At 43.7% G+C, this 19,645-nt stretch overlaps 1 protein-coding gene across 1 annotated transcript in view; it reads left to right on the top strand.

Annotated features, from left to right (window-relative positions):
• The window catches only part of slco5a1 (solute carrier organic anion transporter family member 5A1), a 34,502-nt gene that overhangs the window by 2,356 nt on the left and 12,501 nt on the right, over positions 1–19,645 (top strand). Inside the window, exons 2-3 of the mRNA XM_070928294.1 lie at positions 17,210–17,342; positions 17,458–17,675. Coding sequence (XP_070784395.1) covers positions 17,210–17,342; positions 17,458–17,675 — 351 coding nt within the window. The remainder of the gene's footprint in view (positions 1–17,209; positions 17,343–17,457; positions 17,676–19,645) is intronic.

The following is a 19,645-nucleotide window of genomic DNA, read 5'->3' as shown; positions in this document are numbered from 1 at the left end:
CCTCGAGACCCAGTATTGATCAGATCCCTGCGTCACAGGGAGCCAATGCAGCATAGCTATTGAACCAGGCAGAAAAACAAGGAGGGAAACAACCTCAAACACAGGCTCGCTGTGTCCCTTACCTTGGCAAAGGTACTCCAGAGCAAAATGCATCAGGACTCGTGAGGCTCATTGAGTCATCACAGTCAAGACACCCCCTTGTACAGATATCCATCAAAAGCAGCACTCGCTGCGATGACCTTGATGGCCACTCACAGAGGGATAATCTGTTTGGTTCCAGCAAAGCATTGTTTGGGATAACAGACATGTTCTGACGTGTCAGAGGGAGTGGATAAGTGAAGTGAGGAAAAAATGTCCTTGATTTGTATCACCATAACCATGGTAACTGGACTGGGAGTACATTTATCTGTTACATTGTCTTGAGGCATGTTGTATTATTTGGTGCAGGAACTAGCCACAGGTAGCGAAGTCCAGGTGATGTGGGCTTGAATAGAATCCGTCAGATATCTTTATTTCACCTTTTCAAAGCTCAGAAAAAAACACATTGTAAGTGTAAGATTTAACATTGAAATGTTATTTTTTTAACCTCTACCATCCCCCTTCCTCCCTGCAGGTAGGAGAAAATAGAGCACTACTATAAACCTGTTCACCCAGAAATCCTCAAAGCCATTTCCATATATCCCCAACTTAATTTTTTCGGAGATGTAGGCTACCCATATCTTCAGGAGGCTTCCCCCACTCGTACCTTGAGGTGGTTTTCCCCCAAACCCATTAATGTACACCCCATCTCAATTTCCACTGGCTCAGAGGGGAGGAGTTGCTCGTTTTTCTAGGACAATAGGGTTTACACTGAGGGGTACTTCTGGTGCCCTTGGAGGGAGAGAAAGAGACAGAGTGTGTGTGTGTGTGTGTGTGTGTCTTTCTGTCAGGATGTTATCTTTGTGTATGCATGCATACACAGTAGGGCATTCCCTCTGACCCGTCACCCCATTTCCCAGCTCTGGCCCCACGTCACTATGGTAATGTAACGGCAGAGCATCTGAACTTTAACTCTTTTACTCTACTTTGTGAGGAAATGGTGAAATTAGGGTATAGCTAATTTGGCTTTGTGCTTCTTTTTAATTGTAGGATTGTGTGTGTTTTTTGTTTTTTTTTAGTACTCTAGAGAGTATTAAGACCTGGCGGCTTCTAGTGTCAAAGTAGCCACCGTGTGCACATTTCTGCCTCTTTCGTCAGTCTTTTCTCTCTTTCTGCTCCGACAGATTTACAACATACCATTCTTGGTGTTACTATGGTGAACGTTTGTCTGTAGCCCTCTCCTGAGAAGCCACTCCATCTTGTGTGAAGGTGGCTTGTTGCATTAGATGAGGTTTCAACAATTCGTGCTGAAGGTTCAACTGGAAACTTATTTGAAACACCAGCTTTTGTTCTTCTTTGTTGTCTCTGCTGTTTCTGAATGTCTCCAGTCTCTAACAATCTGTCACCATCTTCCGCCTGATTTGGCAACACAATGACCCACAGATCAAAACGATCAATAATCTAGTTTCTCCTCATTGAATTGTTGGTCCGTTCCAAGCCTCGAACAGTGGCTGTGACCTCCGGTTATGAGAGGGGGCCGGGGTTTTTCTTTTTTTTTTTGCACTGATGGCCTCTGTGATTTACAAGGTAATGATGCTGAGAAGCTGTTATTGATGTGGGATGAACGGAGAGGTCAGCTCTGATTAGATTGTTGTCTGCATGTCCACATTACCTCCCAGAGGAGGTGTATAAACTTAGCTTGCAGCAAAGATTTACCTGAAATTATTATAACCCTTTTGATTATGCACTGTTGTTCTTTTATAACCTTTTTATTGTCTAGACTTTGCTGCCGCTTTGCATACAAATATGCATGTAGCCACCCTCTCTACATGCAGGATAATGTTAATGGATTCCCTCTGGCCTTCAGAGTCCCGCTGCCTCTGCATGAACTAGATGACTCTGAAACTAACATACTGGTGTGTGTTATTGGTGTTTGTGTATTATTCATGTTTTGTTAGATACTCATGAAAAACCGAGTGCATCTGACGTAGCCCCAGCTTGACACAGTGGGACTGTAGAGGAATGTTTATTTACTAAACAGGAGGCGGAGGAGAGGTGGCGCCCAGTTAAGGAAGAGAGGAGCTCTAACACCCGCAGGGACAGCTTGAACACCGGTCTTGTCTGCACTCTCTGATAGACACAGACACACACTCTCATGCTCACATAAGCACAAGGGGTGTGTTCTCTGCTCTCTCCGCCTGACAAATTTAGAAACAGTTGCTCTCAGTCTCTCTCCCGAGGTGTGTTTTTTTTTGTGTGTGTGTGTGATGTGTGTCCCCACCAGATTAGAGAGGGAAAAAAAAACAGGAATGAACAGTTAGTTTACCTCACTGAGTTTTTAAAAAAAATTGGGGACTCTGGGATTATCAGTCACGGCCGCCGGCATGTCCCTTTCTGTGCACGCTCAGTCAGTTTCATTAAATTGTGTGTGTCCCGTTCTGCTTAGCAGCCAAAGCAAATGTAGATTGTGCACACACAGAAGCAAACACACAAGTCCCTGGAGAACCTGCCGTCTCCCTGCTGCTCCCTGCCCCGCCAGGCTGACGGATCACATTTCAGGATTGGTTAGGGTACACTTTTGGGCCCTACCAGAGGCTGGCACTCATAGGCCGGTCCCCTTGGCTTATTCTCAAGGAGGATTTAAATATCTCTGTCCCCTCTCCCTCCACTCAGTCCTGTTGGCCACACAGACCCTCGGGGTTACTCAGCAGCAGGCGACCTTTTCAGCTGCAGACTGCAGGGCTGCCAGCTCTGACTACTACTACTACTACGACTCCCCTGTGAACTGCTGAGGCTGAACCTGTGCCACTGATGACTCTTCTGTCTGTGCTTGAAAATCTTTTACTATTGTTTTTCTCTCCACCAACCTGCACTCCTCACAGACGATTTTCTCTTGAATCAGTCCGCAGGAAGAGTAGGAGTGATGGAATAAGGCAGAGAGAGTTCAGACGAGTGTGGGAGTCCGTTTGTTTTCCACAAGCAAGGGTCCTTAACCACAACAACTGTAGTGTAGTCTTCGCTCAACCTCAATGGCCGGTAACTTCTGGACATTTTTCAGTGCTGCGGCCGGGTTGTTTTGACAGTGTGGGAAGGTTCCTGGGGAAATGCCACAACAGGTTTTTGTGATAGCAGGAACGCTGAGAAACCTTTTGTTTTCAGCTATGCAGGAAAGAAATGGACATTTTTTTCTTTGTTTCTGATGGCTCTTTGGTCCACGTTGTTCCGCCAAATCCTCCTTGATCCCTGGCTCTTGTTGGCTCGGGTTAAAATTGAATAATGCCCCAAAATAGCTTTTGAAGTGGTTTAATTGTCCCTGCATAGAAACAGTGTAGGGGATTGTTACGTTTACATTTTTGGGACATTTATGCATTAGAAATCGGTTTGGAAAATAAAATATGATTCAGATTTTCAGTCTGATTACTTTGGGTGGTTCATGTGTTTGGTCAGATGTTATATAGTAACTGCAAAAACGTTCAGGAATGCAGACACTTCCACCCCCACCCACGAAGCCATGAAACCTAATTATTGAATGTCTTCTGGGATTACAATCTGGACGAATGACCTGTGCCTCATTCGCAAAAGAATCCGATTCACATCTAATTGATAACACATCTTAATGTGGCATCTGTACTTTCAAATTGCATTGTATTTTTCTCTCACTTTATATTTTTCTGCCCTTTCATCTCTGCTGGATGAAAACACACAAAAACCTACAACCTCCCTCTGTGTTTTCCTTGATTAAACTAATGCCTGTTGTGTCCTGTCAGGAAATGAGTTGTTGTCAGTAATTACCAGATGTTTATCTGTTGCCAGGGGTACAGTATGTCCTGTGATGGCTATTGGCACAGAGGGCACTCAAGCGCTGGATTCCCAAAAAGACAGAAACTCTGACTGTTCTACTTTGGGATTCGACATATCTGACCTCTGTCAACTCTCTCTGGATCAGCTAGATACAAATACTGAACAGAGGCGGCCTGTATGTCCATGTCAAGCGGAATTACATTCCCTTCTCTCCCTCTTGTGCATCTTATCTGCACAGCTCAGTCCGCCCTCCAGTTTGATTCAGCCTTTAGGGTGTTGTTAGGAGTGTTGTTTTGCTACAGAGATGAAAAAAATCGTCCTCCATTCTAGTGCTGTGCCCTCAGAGCAGTGGACTGGCTATTGTTCTCCTTGACCCCCATGCTGCAAAGCTGGAGAATGAGGGAGGGAGGGCTGCTGGAGGGAGAAGTGTTAATGGCATTTACATAAGTGTAAGAACATGTGGAACACAAAGAAGCTGTGTATTTGAGGGTAAAAAGTGCTATTGTTCACAACAAATGCTGTCCTCTACATGGACATCCAAATAGATTTGCTCACTGGAACAACACTGGTGAGAAAATTAAAGCATTTCTTTTATTATGTGTTTTGTCTATTGACATTTTCTATACACTGGGTGGCCTTTTTTTGCATGGACTTTCTTTCCTTAAATTGGCGTTTGACCTTCAGCTGTTACTCTACTGTGCTGGCTGCACATAGCAGACCCATCTGTGTCGAGCCTCCTGGAGGGACAGGAGCCCACTCTGAGGGAGATGGATGGCACTAAACGTTTTCTGGACCGGGGAGAATTCGGCTCTGCACATTCATCTGTCTGTCTTAGCGGCTCTGCCAGGCTCTGTTATGCCACCAAATGTAGCGTTAAGCTGGTTGTGCATTATATAACGCGGGCTAATAGGCTAACATGTAACCATGATACAGCTCATTGGAGAGACAGTGTTTTGACAAGAGTCGTCCACTGCTGTTAGCTGACTAAGTTTGCTCATCATTGTGGAATGTTTGGGAGAAAAATGCTACCAGTTTATTAAAAGTACGCAGCTTTTCTGGCTTTTGTTCCTGTGTGTTTTACATTTTGGGGGGCCAAGTTGTTGTTAGACAGTTTAGGAGTGTGAATGGTGAGAGAGCAGCTGTTGAGAGCTGGCAGGGTGCTTGCACAGGGGGTGTCTGTGCCCATGTATGTGTGTGAGCGTGTGTGCACCTGCAGTCGGGGGTGGGTGAGGTTTGGGGCTTTGGGGGGTTCTGAGTTGCAAACTGTACACTTGGTTTTCCTGCAACGTGCAGTGGTATTTGAACATCTGTGCCTGTGTGAAGAGACTGCGGGGAAGGTAGGGAAGTCTGACCTATCAACCTGTCAAGCCCGGCTTCATACACTCCTGTCACAGTGTGTAGGAGGCTCCTCTCCTGCAGAACAGTGTGCCTGCGTTCTTTTCTTACCTGCATTAACACCAAACTGTGTGAATGAAAGCAAGGCTGTGCTGTGTAGTCACTCCATCTTCTACATGTTGTACCTCAGTAATTATATTGTCATGAACAGTAAAAGTAAAAGTATTCCAGGTTCATGGTTAAGATCACATAAGCTCAGCTATTTATATATCCATTTAGTCTTTTATCCTTTCATCCAATCATCGAAGTGTTGTCAAGGAAATGGCGCTCACACAGGACACAAATTAGCAAAACACACTTGTAGGCATAAAGAGCATCTGTAAATATGATTAAGGATATGCCTTGATATCCTGGCTAATCTCAGATATGTTATGTTTTCTTGAAGGCAAGGCATGAGCTAATGTAGAATATTAGAAATGGTGCTTGGTGCTTGAACGTTCACCGTTGGTCTGTAGATTTGGAATCAGCATTCTTTCTTGTTTGTTTTCCTCTTGAGGAGTAGCTGGTGCAGGAATTGGAAGGAGGAGGATGTGCTGATGAATTGGCCAAATTCTTGGCGCTGTCTGAAGGTGAGGGGGGGCACAGCTTTACCACCATGGACCAGATTGCTGTGCCATGTCTGTCAATGAGAGAGGCTGAAAAGCTGCAGGTGCAAGCTTGTAGCTAACTAACACCAAAGCCCCTACTCTCATGTATTCACACACTCAGAGCCTAAGTATATTGTGGTTATACCCCAAGTCCAGATGCCCCATTCATGGCCACTCATCAGCTGAAAGATTATCTGCCACCCTCTCAAATGTTGGATCATTATCTATGCATAGGCAAACACACAGACTTGGCAACAGACTTGGTGTGTTTGATGCTACATTTGGGAACTCTCCTCGTGTGTGTGTGTGTGTGTGTGTGTGTGTGTGTGTGTGTGTGTGTGTGTGTGTGTGTGTGTGTGTGTGTGTGTGTGTGTGTGTTTGGCATGAGGGAATGAAAGGAGGCATCTCCTCAGATTGGCTGGATGACGTACAGTTTCGATCAGAAGTATAACTGCATATGTTTATGTCAACTGAGGAAGGTAAAGGCACAGTCTTCCTCCTCACAATGACCTGCACTGTTTGACAAAGCTGTAAAGCTACAGCATGGTCAATTTTGACCTGGAAAGGCATTTATAAACATTACCTGTACCCTTAATCTCACAAATCTGATGACTAATCCTAACCTAGAATAGCAATTTGTTGATTTAACAGCTCGGCCAGAAAGTGGTGAAAAAAAATAACAAGCTCAACAGCGGACTCAGTTTCCCTGCTCGTTGCCCTGTCTGAGCATGGTGTTCTGCACATTTGCAAGGCACCTGAACCTTTTTCCTTCAATGTCTAAATAGCCAGAAAAATGCCCTATCAACCATCCAGTATAAGCAGTTAGTCGAGGATAAACTAAAAACGGTGGATTTGCTCATGTTATGTCAAAGGAATGGGAGTAAAAGTCACAAAAAAGATGGATTAGAAGGAAATTCCACTAAAGATGATGGATTAGACAATTAAGTGGAGAGCAAAAGGATTGACTGAATGTGGCAATGTGTGGAAGACTTCGGAAGAATATTAGAAAGGGAAGTAATATGAAAGGGAGGAGGCACAAAGGAATTAGCACATTTCTCTTTGGCTGTGACTTTGAATGACATTCCATCACTAAACCAGTTAAAGAGAACTGTGTTGTTTTGATTGGTTTGTCACAAGGGGAGATTGTGAGGAAGAGGGAGTGAAATAGATTTCCAACTGTCTAATAAATAACACTTTATAACACTGGCATAGATGGTGAGAATCTTTCTCCTCCTTTCCAACAAACTCTTGACTGACAACAAAGTAGGATTGCTTTGTGCACAACATTCACAGAAGTACCTTTGTGGGTTCTGGTGAAAACAGAATTTAATATGACCGTAAAATCAAAAGTGAATCATCACTCACTCCTATCAACAATTCTCAGTCGTTATTAAATAACAAGTGCAACTGTGTACAGTGCTGTTTGCCGCAGGCTTTCATCAGGTTTCCCTCACAACAGACTTTCTCTGAGAAGAATAAATAGCCTTGGTTGAGCTTACAACCACATCAGACAGAGACAGGTGCATTCAGTCTCTACTATAGCAGAATTATTGGGAGGTGGGCAAAAAAATTGGCAACTTTTATTTTAACATATGCAACATACAAGACACGAGTAGATGTACATCACAATACATAAGATACTAGACGGGGTCCAAGCATGCCAACGCAATAAAACAAAATGGAATTGATCATCAGAATAAGAAAATCTTCAAATAAAGAATTTGGACACCAACAAAACCGTTGTTTCATTCAACGTACATCACAATAGTTTTTATAAAGGAACCCCCACTTGATCAAATCTGATTCCAAAAGTGTTCTCACACTTTAAATCTTTTGTCCCAAACACAGCGTTTTGGATTTAGAGGCCCAGTCACATGTTTTACTGCAGCACAGAAGAGCGAGCAGCTGAGGACTGACCTGATATGCATCGCTGGCTGGGTTCTCCTCCCATCACCACGTTCCCAGTGGATTTTTCCGACTTTGCCTTTTAGATTTCTTTGGATGCAGCAGTACTCTCCCAGCCTTCGGCCCCTTGAGTGCATTCTGGTGGGCATCAGCAGCAGATTTGTGGTCTTGCGCTGTCTCTGCAGGTCCGGAAACCTTAAGCCAGCATCGGAATCAGCAGAAAATGGTCATTTGGTGTCAAGAGTTAGGATCCGTGACCCCTCTGACGCACATAGAAGCTGCAGAAGATGCGGGATCAGGTCCCTCAGGAAAGCCTTGCATGCTGGCTGAAGTGGTAACTGATGAAGGTCACTGCTACAAGAGCTTTGTTCTTTGTGGACTGGCTGAAATATATCTTTCATATACATCTTTTATGCTGTGATGCTTTTGGTTTTGCCTTCTATCAATGAATAAGGAAACACATGTTCATGGCTGGCTGAAGCATTGCCTCACTGGCTGGCTGACTACTGTACCGTTGCCTCCCTCCTGCAGCTGGGGAGGCTACGGGGAAATACAGAAAATCCCTCCATTCTCTTATTTTCTAAATATATGATTAGCAGAGTGAGCTTGGGAACCCCTGCATGGAAAGTATAGCAGCTTGCATGATAAAAGATTTGGGCATTGCTATCCTGCAGTGAGGGGCTTTGGTATAAATCACCATGTGGAGTATATGCGGAAGATTTATGAATCAGATCTTCACCTGCCTTCATTGTGTGTCTCACCTCTGCACCATCAATCATGCACCACATGACCTACATCTGGATAAGATACAAGGTCACTAGGTCATGCGGTAGTTTGCTGTACCAAAGAATGCTGTAGGGGGAAGGGATGGGAAAGACCAGAGCTAAGATGCAGATCAAGTTCTTTCCCTTGTGACCAGTCATGTCTTTGCTTAAGGGGCTTATAACAGCAATGGAACAAAAGCCTGATGGGTGGCTTGAAAGTCAATTTCCGAGTAAGACGGGCTTTGATGTTGCTGTTCGTGTGGTTCTTAAAAGTCTTGTCTGGCTGATAAAGTCTTGACTCTTGGTCTGTACCAGCCTGTACTGACTGCACACCAGGATCAAAGTCCTTTTACTGTACTTAATCCATAAGAATATTTACCACATCCTGCATCTTACTGTGCTTTGATTATCTGAACTTCATACTTAGCCTTTTACCACCCACTGTTCTGCCTGTGGGACGCTGGCCGATGTGGAACTTTGGTAGACTGCTAGTATTATTAGCTAAATGTTACATGACTATGGACATGTAATATATGCATGAGTCAATTGATTGAGTCAAATGATTGTCATCTTTTCGGCCATTCCAGGTACAATGCACTCCCTACTTTCAAAGTAGTCTGGTCAAGTGTTTAATGATCAAATCTAACCAAAATCACCATACTATATAATTTTATTCAGTAGTGAATTTTTAATTTTGGACTATTTTAAAAGTATTTACAATTAAAGGAAACCTGGGTTTTCCCGAGTAGAAAAGATATTGCCTTTTGCAGTGTGTCAAGTTCACACTGTTCGCTGGCAATTGTTTGCACACACATGCAGTGGGCATATTTATAGACCTGCTGAGGCTGTGCTCTGTCTGGGTGCCCAAACAGACTGGTAGTGCTAAACCAACTGGTGTGCCACTGCAAAGTTAAATCTGCATGATATTATCACAGAGACAATATCCTCCGGCTTAACACATGGCAGAAAATGACTTCTTGACCTGTTTGTGCAGCTGCACAGCTTTTGTCTGGATTTCGTCAGTCTGTGTCTATTTCTGTACGTTGTGTACTGGTGTGGTAGTACACATTTACTTATGCAAGCTTGTGGTGCTAATGGCTGGTTGGGGGTCACTGGCAGGATCTGGATTATCATTCCATATTAGCAAGCCCACCCATGTAATCACTCATTTTATTCCCGACAGGCCACTATAATGTGTGTATGTATGTGTTTCTCTGTCTATGAATATCTGACTTGTGAGAGTTAGTGAGTGTAGATGGGTTCATGTAGTTTAGTCTCTGACTTGAAGGAAATTGGGATTTTGTATCACACTTCATTCTCATTTATTTCCACCACCTCTACTTCCTACTTCTAATTTAAGCAAAGACAACTTTCTTTCCCAAGGCTATGAATGACAATTTGCACTTACTCATGGGATGGGAATTAGTTGCCTTAACACTATGGGCCCTACTTTTGTGGTGGCGCAATGACCAGGTTTTCTCCTGACCTTGAAACATGACCTCCTGACCAGCGCAGAGTGCACAGTGCACAGGTGGAGAGGCTCAAACAGGCGGGAGGTTCATTTAGTTGTTGGTATTTTGGTGGACAGGGCGCAAACTAAAGACTTGCAGCAATGTGTTTAAATCTGCGTCAAACAATAACTTAAAATGTGGTGAAAACATGAACCCTTTTAAATCAGTCTGCATTTATCTATGATTTAATGAGTAATTCTTGCAGTATCTGTTGTCCACTGCCATTATTCTGTATGAAAAGCTTTTCATTCAGTTCATTAAATCCCTGCAGCCATCTGAAGGCAGCAGGACAGATATGTTGAGCAGCCTCCGATTCGAGACGTGCCACTCCAGAGCGCAGTGCCATTATGCACGGCCGTCCACTGTGTTTACCTTCATTAAATCACATGCAAATTACACCAGACTGCGACTAACCACACACACCTCTACACACATCAGGGTGGTCAGTATTCTGCCTGTTTATGCGAGAGACATTGGATTACCGGAGCTCATTAATTCTGTGCATCACAGCCTCCTCTCCAACTTCTTAGAAAAACATTTCAGTGGTTTGTTTTTTTATTGAAAAGTATTACATGAGAGCGCTGTTGTATAACATTTTAAGATATGAAGCAATCACATTAACTGCTTCACCAAACTTTTCTTTAAATTATTTATTTTTTTATCTAATTTTGTTGTTAAACAAACGCACACAATCTGCCTCTGGCTGCAGATTGATGGTGCTGTGTGCTCACGTCATGTCGCACCTCCCAGATAACAAAATTATTTCCTTAAAACGCATATCTTCATTTGTTGAGCTGTTGCTGTCATGCATCACTGTGATTGGCAGAGCTGTTTCGGAGCTATGATACAAGTGATCTGATTGGTTGAGATTGTGTTTATTAATCACCACACCATCTGATCTATATTCCACTTTCACTCAATCCTTTTACACTTTGCACTGTGCTGCTGCACATACATGAACCAAAATCAGGTGTGCCCAAGACTGCTTTGCACTTGCATGATTAAAATAGGCCCCCTATATCAGTTTCTGGACTAAGGAAGTTAGGAACTAAGGAAGGGAACTACAGTAATCTAGTAAAGAGAAAATGAAAGTGTGGATTAATAGTTTGAGGTCCATAGAAGACAAGATACATCTGATTTGATATTTGAGTGAAATGGATCGAAGCTGCAGTGGCAAAGTTATCAGGTCCAATTAAAATAATAATCTTGGAAGGAGGACAGTTGATTCGGGTTATTGGGTTTGGCAGAGAAATAGAATCTGTGTATCATCAGGATAACAGTGATATATAACATAAAAAAAGAGGATCAGCACACTTTCCATACAATGGATGTAGAGAAAACATTCCTTTTTATATACAATGTTGAATTCTGGTTGTTTATGGGTATCATCTGGATAACTCATGCATGTTAATGTGTGTGTGTGTGTGTGTGTGTGTGTGTGTGTGTGTGTGTGTGTGTGTGTGTGTGTGTGTGTGTGTGTGTGTGTGTGTGTGTGTGTGTGTGTGTGTGTGTGTGTGTGGCCATAGTCCCCCTGCATGCCCTCTGCGTGAAACTGTAAGGTTAGGACTTGTAAGAAGACACTGCTATGTCAGCAAGTCGCTATGACAGTGCTGTCGTTGCCCTATTTCTTTGTCTTTTTCCTCCTCTTGTCTCTCGGCCTGGGGGAAGGTCACATGACTGAATTGATCCCCAGAACACAGGGATACATGGAGCCCTCTCTTTTGGTTCTCTTTCCAACAGCAGTAACCGCACTGATCATCTATCATACAGCCGTCACCCGCAGCTCCACTTTCCAAAGAGCTTTAGGCCTTGAGCTGGACTGTGCAGTGTGTGCTGACGGATCACATAAAGTAGATGTTATTAAATTAAGTAGCTCATTTAGATTTTCTTCTGTCATACAGCAGTTGTGGAAATCGATTACTAACCCATGTCAGAGTGGTGGGTAATGTGTGATGCATAATGCTACATAAATCGACACAATTTGGCCCTTGAGTAATGCTGAGAATACAGTGTGATTGCATCTTTTAGAGATTAGATAGCTCAGGCATAACACATTGTATACAAATCCAAGGTCGTCGTGTTGCTGCCTGCCATCCATTCCCAGGCTTGTTTGGAGGTTGATTGGGCTTTGTAAGCTAATAGCCAGGTGGAGCGCTACATAATTCATTGAAACCAAGTTTCCAGCCAGAGAGAGCGGAGAGAGATTTGCAGAGCCAGGCTCATACCTCAGCAGCCTGTAATCCATGAAAGTGACACGAGAGAAACAAATCTCAAAACAAATGTGACTTACTGCACGTGGCCTGCTCGTAAACATAAACACACTCGCATACACACACAGTGCTCATTTCAGCTTGTGTGGAGATGTGATAAAAGTCTGACACTGATGATTCTCCTGTCGTGTGAATTGTAGCCTCAACCTTTTAACCCCGCTGTGTTCTGACAAGCAGTGAAAGTCCTGTCCTTTTATTTTGTTCACGTAATTAAATCAAATCATTATCTGTGGTAATGAGTTTGGCCACCGGGGAGCTGCTTCATTAGGTGCAATGTGCCTCCTCATCAGGTCCGGTTTGCTGTGCGTTCTCTTCCTCCGCTCTCTGCTGCTCTGGCTGTGTCTCAAGGGTGAGGGGTGAGGAGAACAGAAGGTCGGTAGAGGTTGGGGGAGGGTGGGGGGTGGGGTGGGGCGACTGCCGCAGACGCCATTTTATTGTTTTGCCTGAATTTCCATTCACAGCCAAGACAACTATGGAAGCAGCTGGGTGCTGTATATCCCAGAATTCCTTGCATTTCTTGCAGAGGTTGTCATTTTTCAGGGAAGGGAAGAAGACTGGTTTCTCATTATCTGTATCTAATGAGATCTATCTCATCTATCTATAATGAATATTGGTTAACTATAAAGCTGAAATAAATGGTCAATTAAACAGTAAGTCGATCAACTGAAAATGTATTAGCCATTTTTGATTATTGATTATTCAATTATTGAACAGAAATGCTTCTTAAGTGCAGCTTTTCTCTCATTTATAAACTCGTAAATAGAATATCTTTGAGTTTTGGACTGGTGGTTGGACAAAATCAATCTGAAGACGTCATCTTGAAATTTAAAAAAAGTAATAAAAAAGCGTTCAGCAAATTAATCTGAAATGAGAAGTCATTAGTTGCAGCCCTGGATAGCTACAAAGGATGGGCAAAATAACAAAGACCTTAAGGTACAATACACCTGGGCTTTTACCGTCTTGTAATCATGCTTCTAATTCCTGCCTCTTCTGCTCTTTGCTTCCTGTTTTCACCTTCATTCATTCCTACAAGCTCTGAATGAGTCAGTGCAGCTCATGAAAACAGAGAGTCACTTGCGGAGCGTGGAGGAGGCAGAGTGGAGACAACAGAGCAGCGCTGGTCCCTGAAGGTTAGATGTGAGAGGGATGTTGCTGAGCAAGCTTTATCACTCAGTTACACAGCAGGATCAGTCACCACAGACTGCAGCCCGGCTCCTCTCCTTTCCTCTCCCCCTGTTTCTTTATGTTCCATCGCTCCTCGCTCTCCTTCTCAGATGTTATTCTCTTTCTTCCTACCTCATCTGTTTTTGGTAGTCTCTGCTTTCTCTCACTGCCACTTTTCTCTCAGTTTATCAGTTTTTATTGCTTTCTATATCCCGCTACATTGCCTGTTTCTTTCCGGATTATTGTCCAGTAAATCTCTTCTTCCTCTTCCTGACACCACCGTGTCCATCCATCACAAACGCTGGAGCTGAAACACTAAATTGGGGTCAATGATGCACTAAAACCCTCTAACCTTATCCCTCCTTCACTCTCTCCCTTGATGCCCTTGCACCTCCCCTGTCATGTGTCCATGTGCATCCACTTTCATGTGTGTGTTTAAGATTCAGGGAGGGACTGACCTTGGTTGACGTCACATTTTGTAATTGATGCTTTGGTGCTTCTCGGTGAGTTCCTGTCAATGCTCACGTGTGCGTATTTGTTTTTTTCTCCAGGCCTGTGCAATAAACATTTCCTCAAACCTCATTAATATCTTGTTGCTGATATTGGATTCTGCTTGTAATATGTTAACTTGCAAGCTCTGTGGCTTCATCCTCAATTTGCATCTTTTCATGTGTGTCTAATGCACTTAGCAAAGTCAGCGCAAAATTACCACAACATAGTGAAAGTCAGGCTTGATGGTCACGTAGATGGTTTGGATGCTGACGTTGTATAACATAAGAGTGAAAAGCCAATAACTGCAATGGAGAGCTCCTAATCCATTACCTCCACACGTGTAGAAAGCCATATGAAGCCCATAATGCATTGTCCTTCACGTTCTGCTGGTAGAGGTCTATTGCGTAATTGAGTAAAGTGAGCGCGCCATGCTTTCCACATTGTCATGCGCACCCCCTGCGCTCCACTGACGTATGTCACCGCAGCATGTGTGATGGAGCGCTGCTGCTGTTGCTGTGCCAGCATATTCCTCAATCCGATGGCTCTGCCCTCCCTGGCCGCCCTTCAGCCCAGCCGCAGCCCTCCAATCCCTTCATCCCTAAATATCCCGGCCCAGTGCCAAGCGGGCAGGGTAGGGCAACGAGTTATGATGCCCCTACGTCCTCCAATCGGGCAGAACACTGTTGCCGTGATGGATGGAGTGGCAAGACAGGTGCTTACACAATCGCCTAAGGGGGATAAAATATTGCTGTCCTCGCTTGGGTGCCCGAGAAATGGCGAGAATGGAGATTGGACGGCAACCAAATGGACCATACCTGGTGCTCAACCTTTCCCTGTCGAATGTACGCCTGGATGCACCCGGTGTATCTGGCTCAAGCCAGAATGTGTTTTAAATGATGGGGTGTTATATTTGGAAGGGCACAGGAAGGGTCAGCAGTCTGCAAGGTGAGGAGCTAAGAATGATTAATTGATGGGCTTTTCTTTATGGGCCACTCCAAGAGCTGATTCACACACTATGGTCGTGTCCATTCACATTTCCTTTATTAACCAGCTTTAGATTTGTCGAGATTTACACTTGTAACATCAGACTAGTCTGAAGCTCAACCAAGAGGCAGGAGATCTGAATCTGAAACCGTCATTTTTAAACTCGGTCGTCAAGGTCTAGTCAGCGTTATAGACAGGCCTTACATTACGGACTATCTTCTGTTCTTTATAGATGGAAATGATTTTGCTGTGCACAATAAAAGCCTGATTCACTAGCTTAGGTTTTGTGAGAAGTTTTTTAATTTCAAGATGGAGATAATAAGATGAGACCTCTTGGCGTCCTTCCCAACTATAATTAATTGTTTATTGTCTCTGGGTGGTAATTTATCCAGTTACATTGTGTAACGGTTTGACTGCTGCAGTGACTCTCCAGCTAGCAGGATATGAGAAATGGCACAGTGAAAGGAGTTTAAGGAGATGAAATACGATATGCGGGGGAAAGAGAAGAAAGAGGCAGTAGAAGTGAAAGACAGACACCTGCTTTAGGTGCTTAGAGAAGAGATTCATGTCTACTGGTGTAGATTTATAGAGATGAAACTCCCACAGTCCTTCAGGCTCACACACAACACACGTATACAAAAAACGTATACGCTGAACATGTCTCCTCCCTTTTCTCTTCCATCTCATGTATGTACTGTATTTCTGCAGAAACATGCTAAAAAATGATCACCAGAGTGTTTGGAGCCAAGGGAATTGACCATTGTTGTCTTGCATTTTATGATGCTTGTGTGTAAGCGTGCGTGTGTGTGTCTGCTTTAGGCTGATAAGAGGATTTGTTGAAGGGCCCTTTGTTCTTTAAGCAATATTTTCCTCTCTTTCTCTTTCCCCCAATAGTTTTGTTTAAGGAAGCCATGATTTAATTAAGTCTAGATAAGCGAGTGGGCTTTGGGACATTGTTGGAATCACACTATAGGAGTGAACATGCATAGGGAGGAAAGGACGTCCAAATGCACTCAAAGTGTTGGGATGAAAATATGAGGGCAGTAAAAGACACAAGCCTCTTGGCATGTAGGAGTGCTATATGCAAATGTTGGCGGGGCAGCTGAAACATTTGGTGAAACAGACTGAGATAAAATGGCTTTTGAGCTTCCTCTCTGACAAAAACAAACTTTGTAGATGGAGGAGAAGTGTGCGTGTGTATGTATGCATGCATTTATTATGTAATCTGGCAGAAAGGAGGTGCTCCTCTGGTCTCGGGGGAGAGATTAAACATTTGAGTGAGTCTGGACACACAGCACACCTGCTGCTAAAACGCAGACACACTGCCGACGGGGTTTAGTGCCAGCATCCAAGAAAATGACATTTGAGAGACACAAATAGAGGAACGGGAGCATTTGTGGGTGAGAATTTAGTCATTCACAGAAACATTTTAATGCATATGCACAAACACACAACCATCAAAGAGCTAATCCCTACCCACAGTCTCTCTCTCTCTCTCTCTCTCTCTCTCACACACACAACACACACAACACACACAACACACACACACACACACACACACACACACACACACACACACACACACACACACACACACACACTCTCTCTCTGACGGCTGGCGGCAATGTTTCAGGTGTAATTATAGTTTGCCCCCTGATTACAGCTGGTAAATGGCTTTGACTCGCGTCTCTGCAGGATGTCCGCAGGAGGGTTTTCCACTTGTCCAACTAAGGTTATCTAACTTTAATGAGTTTTTCCCTTCCTGGGGCAAAGTGACGGAGTGTGATTGGCTCACTTCAGTGGCGGTCGGAGAGCCCCCGAGGGGTTAATGTTTCGCCCCCGCTCACTCTGAGGTTGTGATGGTGTGGGAGAGCTGCAGGCGTGCCCTTAGGTCAGCGTGAGACCTCTGGAGGGTTCAGGTCAGTTGTTCCAGACGCTTCAAATGCTGTGAGAAATGACCTCAGGGCAGGAGGAGAGTTCCCACTGATCTCAGTGCAGGTGTGCTGAATATGGTGGGCGATGCATCGGGGGTAATGAACAGCTCCCACAGGTCTGATTTAAACAGTCCCAGTTAACCGTGGGTCATTAAGAGCATTAATGAATAAAGTGGAAAAGCTCTGAAACAAAGTGCTGTCTTCGTGTTTTAATGAGTTAATTTACGCTTCATCAGAATGTAGTACTTATAGTATTTCCAGTTAGTTTAAAGAGTATTTGATGTTACGGAAGTTTCTGATTGGTTCTGTCTGTGTCTCTTCTAGCCGTCATGTATGTGATGGGAGCACTGGGACCTGCAGCTGGCTACCTGCTGGGAGGTGTCCTCATCGGCTTCTACGTCGACCCCAAAACCGTAATCAACATCGACCAGAGTGACCCTCGCTTTGTTGGCAACTGGTAAATATGCACATGCATCTGTGCGGCTGCCAGAGTCTTTATGTGCGTTCCCTGTGTGATGGTCACTCTGTTCTCGGTTGCCTTTTACAAGCCATCTGTTGTTTCTTCCTTTCAGGTGGAGCGGCTTTCTCTTGTGTAGCGTAGCTATGCTTCTGGTCATCTTTCCCATGTTTGCCTTCCCCAAAAAGCTGCCTCCACGCCACAAAAAGAGGAGGAAGAAAAAGATCGGCTCGCCTGGCGACGTGTCCAGCGACGACGAGGTGATGAAGGAAAAGTCCAGTAGCAAAGGCCAGAACGTCTCCTCCTCCATGGGCTTTGGAAAGGACATCAAAGGTAAGGAACAGATACTACCAGCTATCCTCTCCCACCTACTGGACTCCTTGGTGCTACAAGTACCTCACATAAAGGAGCTGTGAGCTATTGATGTACCCATAATCAATCAATGGCCAGGATTAGCCATCTTATCTAATGGTGGAAGCTGCATTGAGATCCTCTTTAAAGATGTTATTGATTTGTGATGGAGGAGGTTGTCCACACAGTTGACTAATGAAGCGGGTAATTCACTGTAAACATGGGCAGTTTTAGTGCACATTGGGCTCTGTTTACTTGAGTAAATTAACAGTAAACATGGCTAAAGGTCACACATTGCTGTCAGTTGAAGACTTGGCAACCTTGATTTGAAATTAAGTATGCTTTTGACATTATACTTCCCAAAAATCATGCATTCTTCAACTAGAATAGAAATATGAAATTACGAAAATTGGAGATTGTGTTTGTTAACATCTGGCAGCTATGTGCCTTTGTGCATTTTTTATTTCTTCTCTGAGCCAGATATACCAGGAATCTCCTGATATAGCAGGAATCTCCTGGTTTTCCCTGATTAAGCTGAATTTTGCTCTCGTCTGATTTTGTTCTCTCTCTCTCTGTATTTCTTTCTTTCTCTTTTTAAATGAGCTCTCAGTAGAACTCAGTCATGTTTCCACACACAGGACAGACTGAGCAGCAGAGCAAAACTGTAGCATACATGTTTGCTGTCACACTCTTTTTATTATATGCAAAATAACTGAAGTGAATTCTTGTATTTAAATGGCTGCTTACTCATAGATTCACGCTTCTGTGTGCTCACCAGAGCAGCCCAGACAGCGTTTAGTCTCGGAGAGCAGATAACACATCCTGTAACCATGAATGCGTAATAGCTTCTTCAGACCCGTGGTAGCTCTCCTGTTATTTTACTTGTCCCAGCAGGATGTTTTGGGCTGTTGTGCAAACTATGGCCAGTTTTGCAGACTCAGGCACTTCAATGTTTGGATCTGTAATGTATTGTCGTGCTGTGCGTGTCCCTCTATTGAGGGGTGTGTGTGTTTGTCTGCACAAATTCAGCACTTTCTGTCAAAGATATACTGCACTAAGTGGCTGTTTTCACCAAGAATTTTTGCCCTTCAGATCAACCCCAAAAACTCAAAAATGCTAACACTGAATATTTCGAGTAATTCCCGTCAGATGCTTTTGATTGTGGAATGTTCCAGAAGTTTGTCAGCTGCTGTTTGGAAGCACTTCTTAACGTTGTTGGACTTTGTACAGATGAATAACTGCAGCCACATCATGTGTACATGTGTATCACAATCATATTTCAATTGCTGATTGCTTACCTGACAAGATTTAAAGTACACATATAGAATCAAAATGTAGTTTCATTGATGACTTGACGTCCTTAAATGTCCACATATTGGAGAAGCTAGATACAGATTGTGAAGATAGTTGGTGGTTAGTGGTTTTTCTGTTGAACAATTAATCATTCAATACTAGCAGAATTAACATTTGCTCAGTGTTAAGAAGTTGATGTATTGTTAAGGCTCAAAATGATTATAAGTCCATTGAGACCTCTTGTGCAGGACTCATGCACACCAATAGACTTTACTAGCTTCATGGGTCGGAACATCACTTGTATGAGCTGCAGGGCATTTATAGATATTACAAATAACAAGCTGTTACCACTCGTCTCCACTCAAAGGGAAATGTTTCGCAAAAGCAGATGGATGAAGCAATTTGGCCGAGTCATCAAATAAACTCTCACAAAGAAACAAAATAGCAAGTGTGGCAACCATTGCGAGCCAGTGGTCTGTCTGATAGAGGGAGCAGCTGCTGTAGACGTCACCGGGACCTCGCCATCTGTCCCCCTCCAGACAAGACTACAGCTCCCCAGGAATGAAATAATTAGCGTCACTATTCCATTCCTACCTTTTCATCTGAGATAACACTGACAGGTGCTAACATTCCCCCACCTACAACAAGATTAGTGGAAT

The sequence above is a fragment of the Enoplosus armatus genome, chromosome 21, assembly GCF_043641665.1.
Source record: "Enoplosus armatus isolate fEnoArm2 chromosome 21, fEnoArm2.hap1, whole genome shotgun sequence".
In the NCBI taxonomy this organism is placed as follows: Eukaryota; Metazoa; Chordata; class Actinopteri; order Centrarchiformes; family Enoplosidae; genus Enoplosus; species Enoplosus armatus.
The sequence above is the reverse complement of the archived record's forward strand: the minus strand, read 5'-3'. Positions and strand labels throughout refer to the sequence as shown.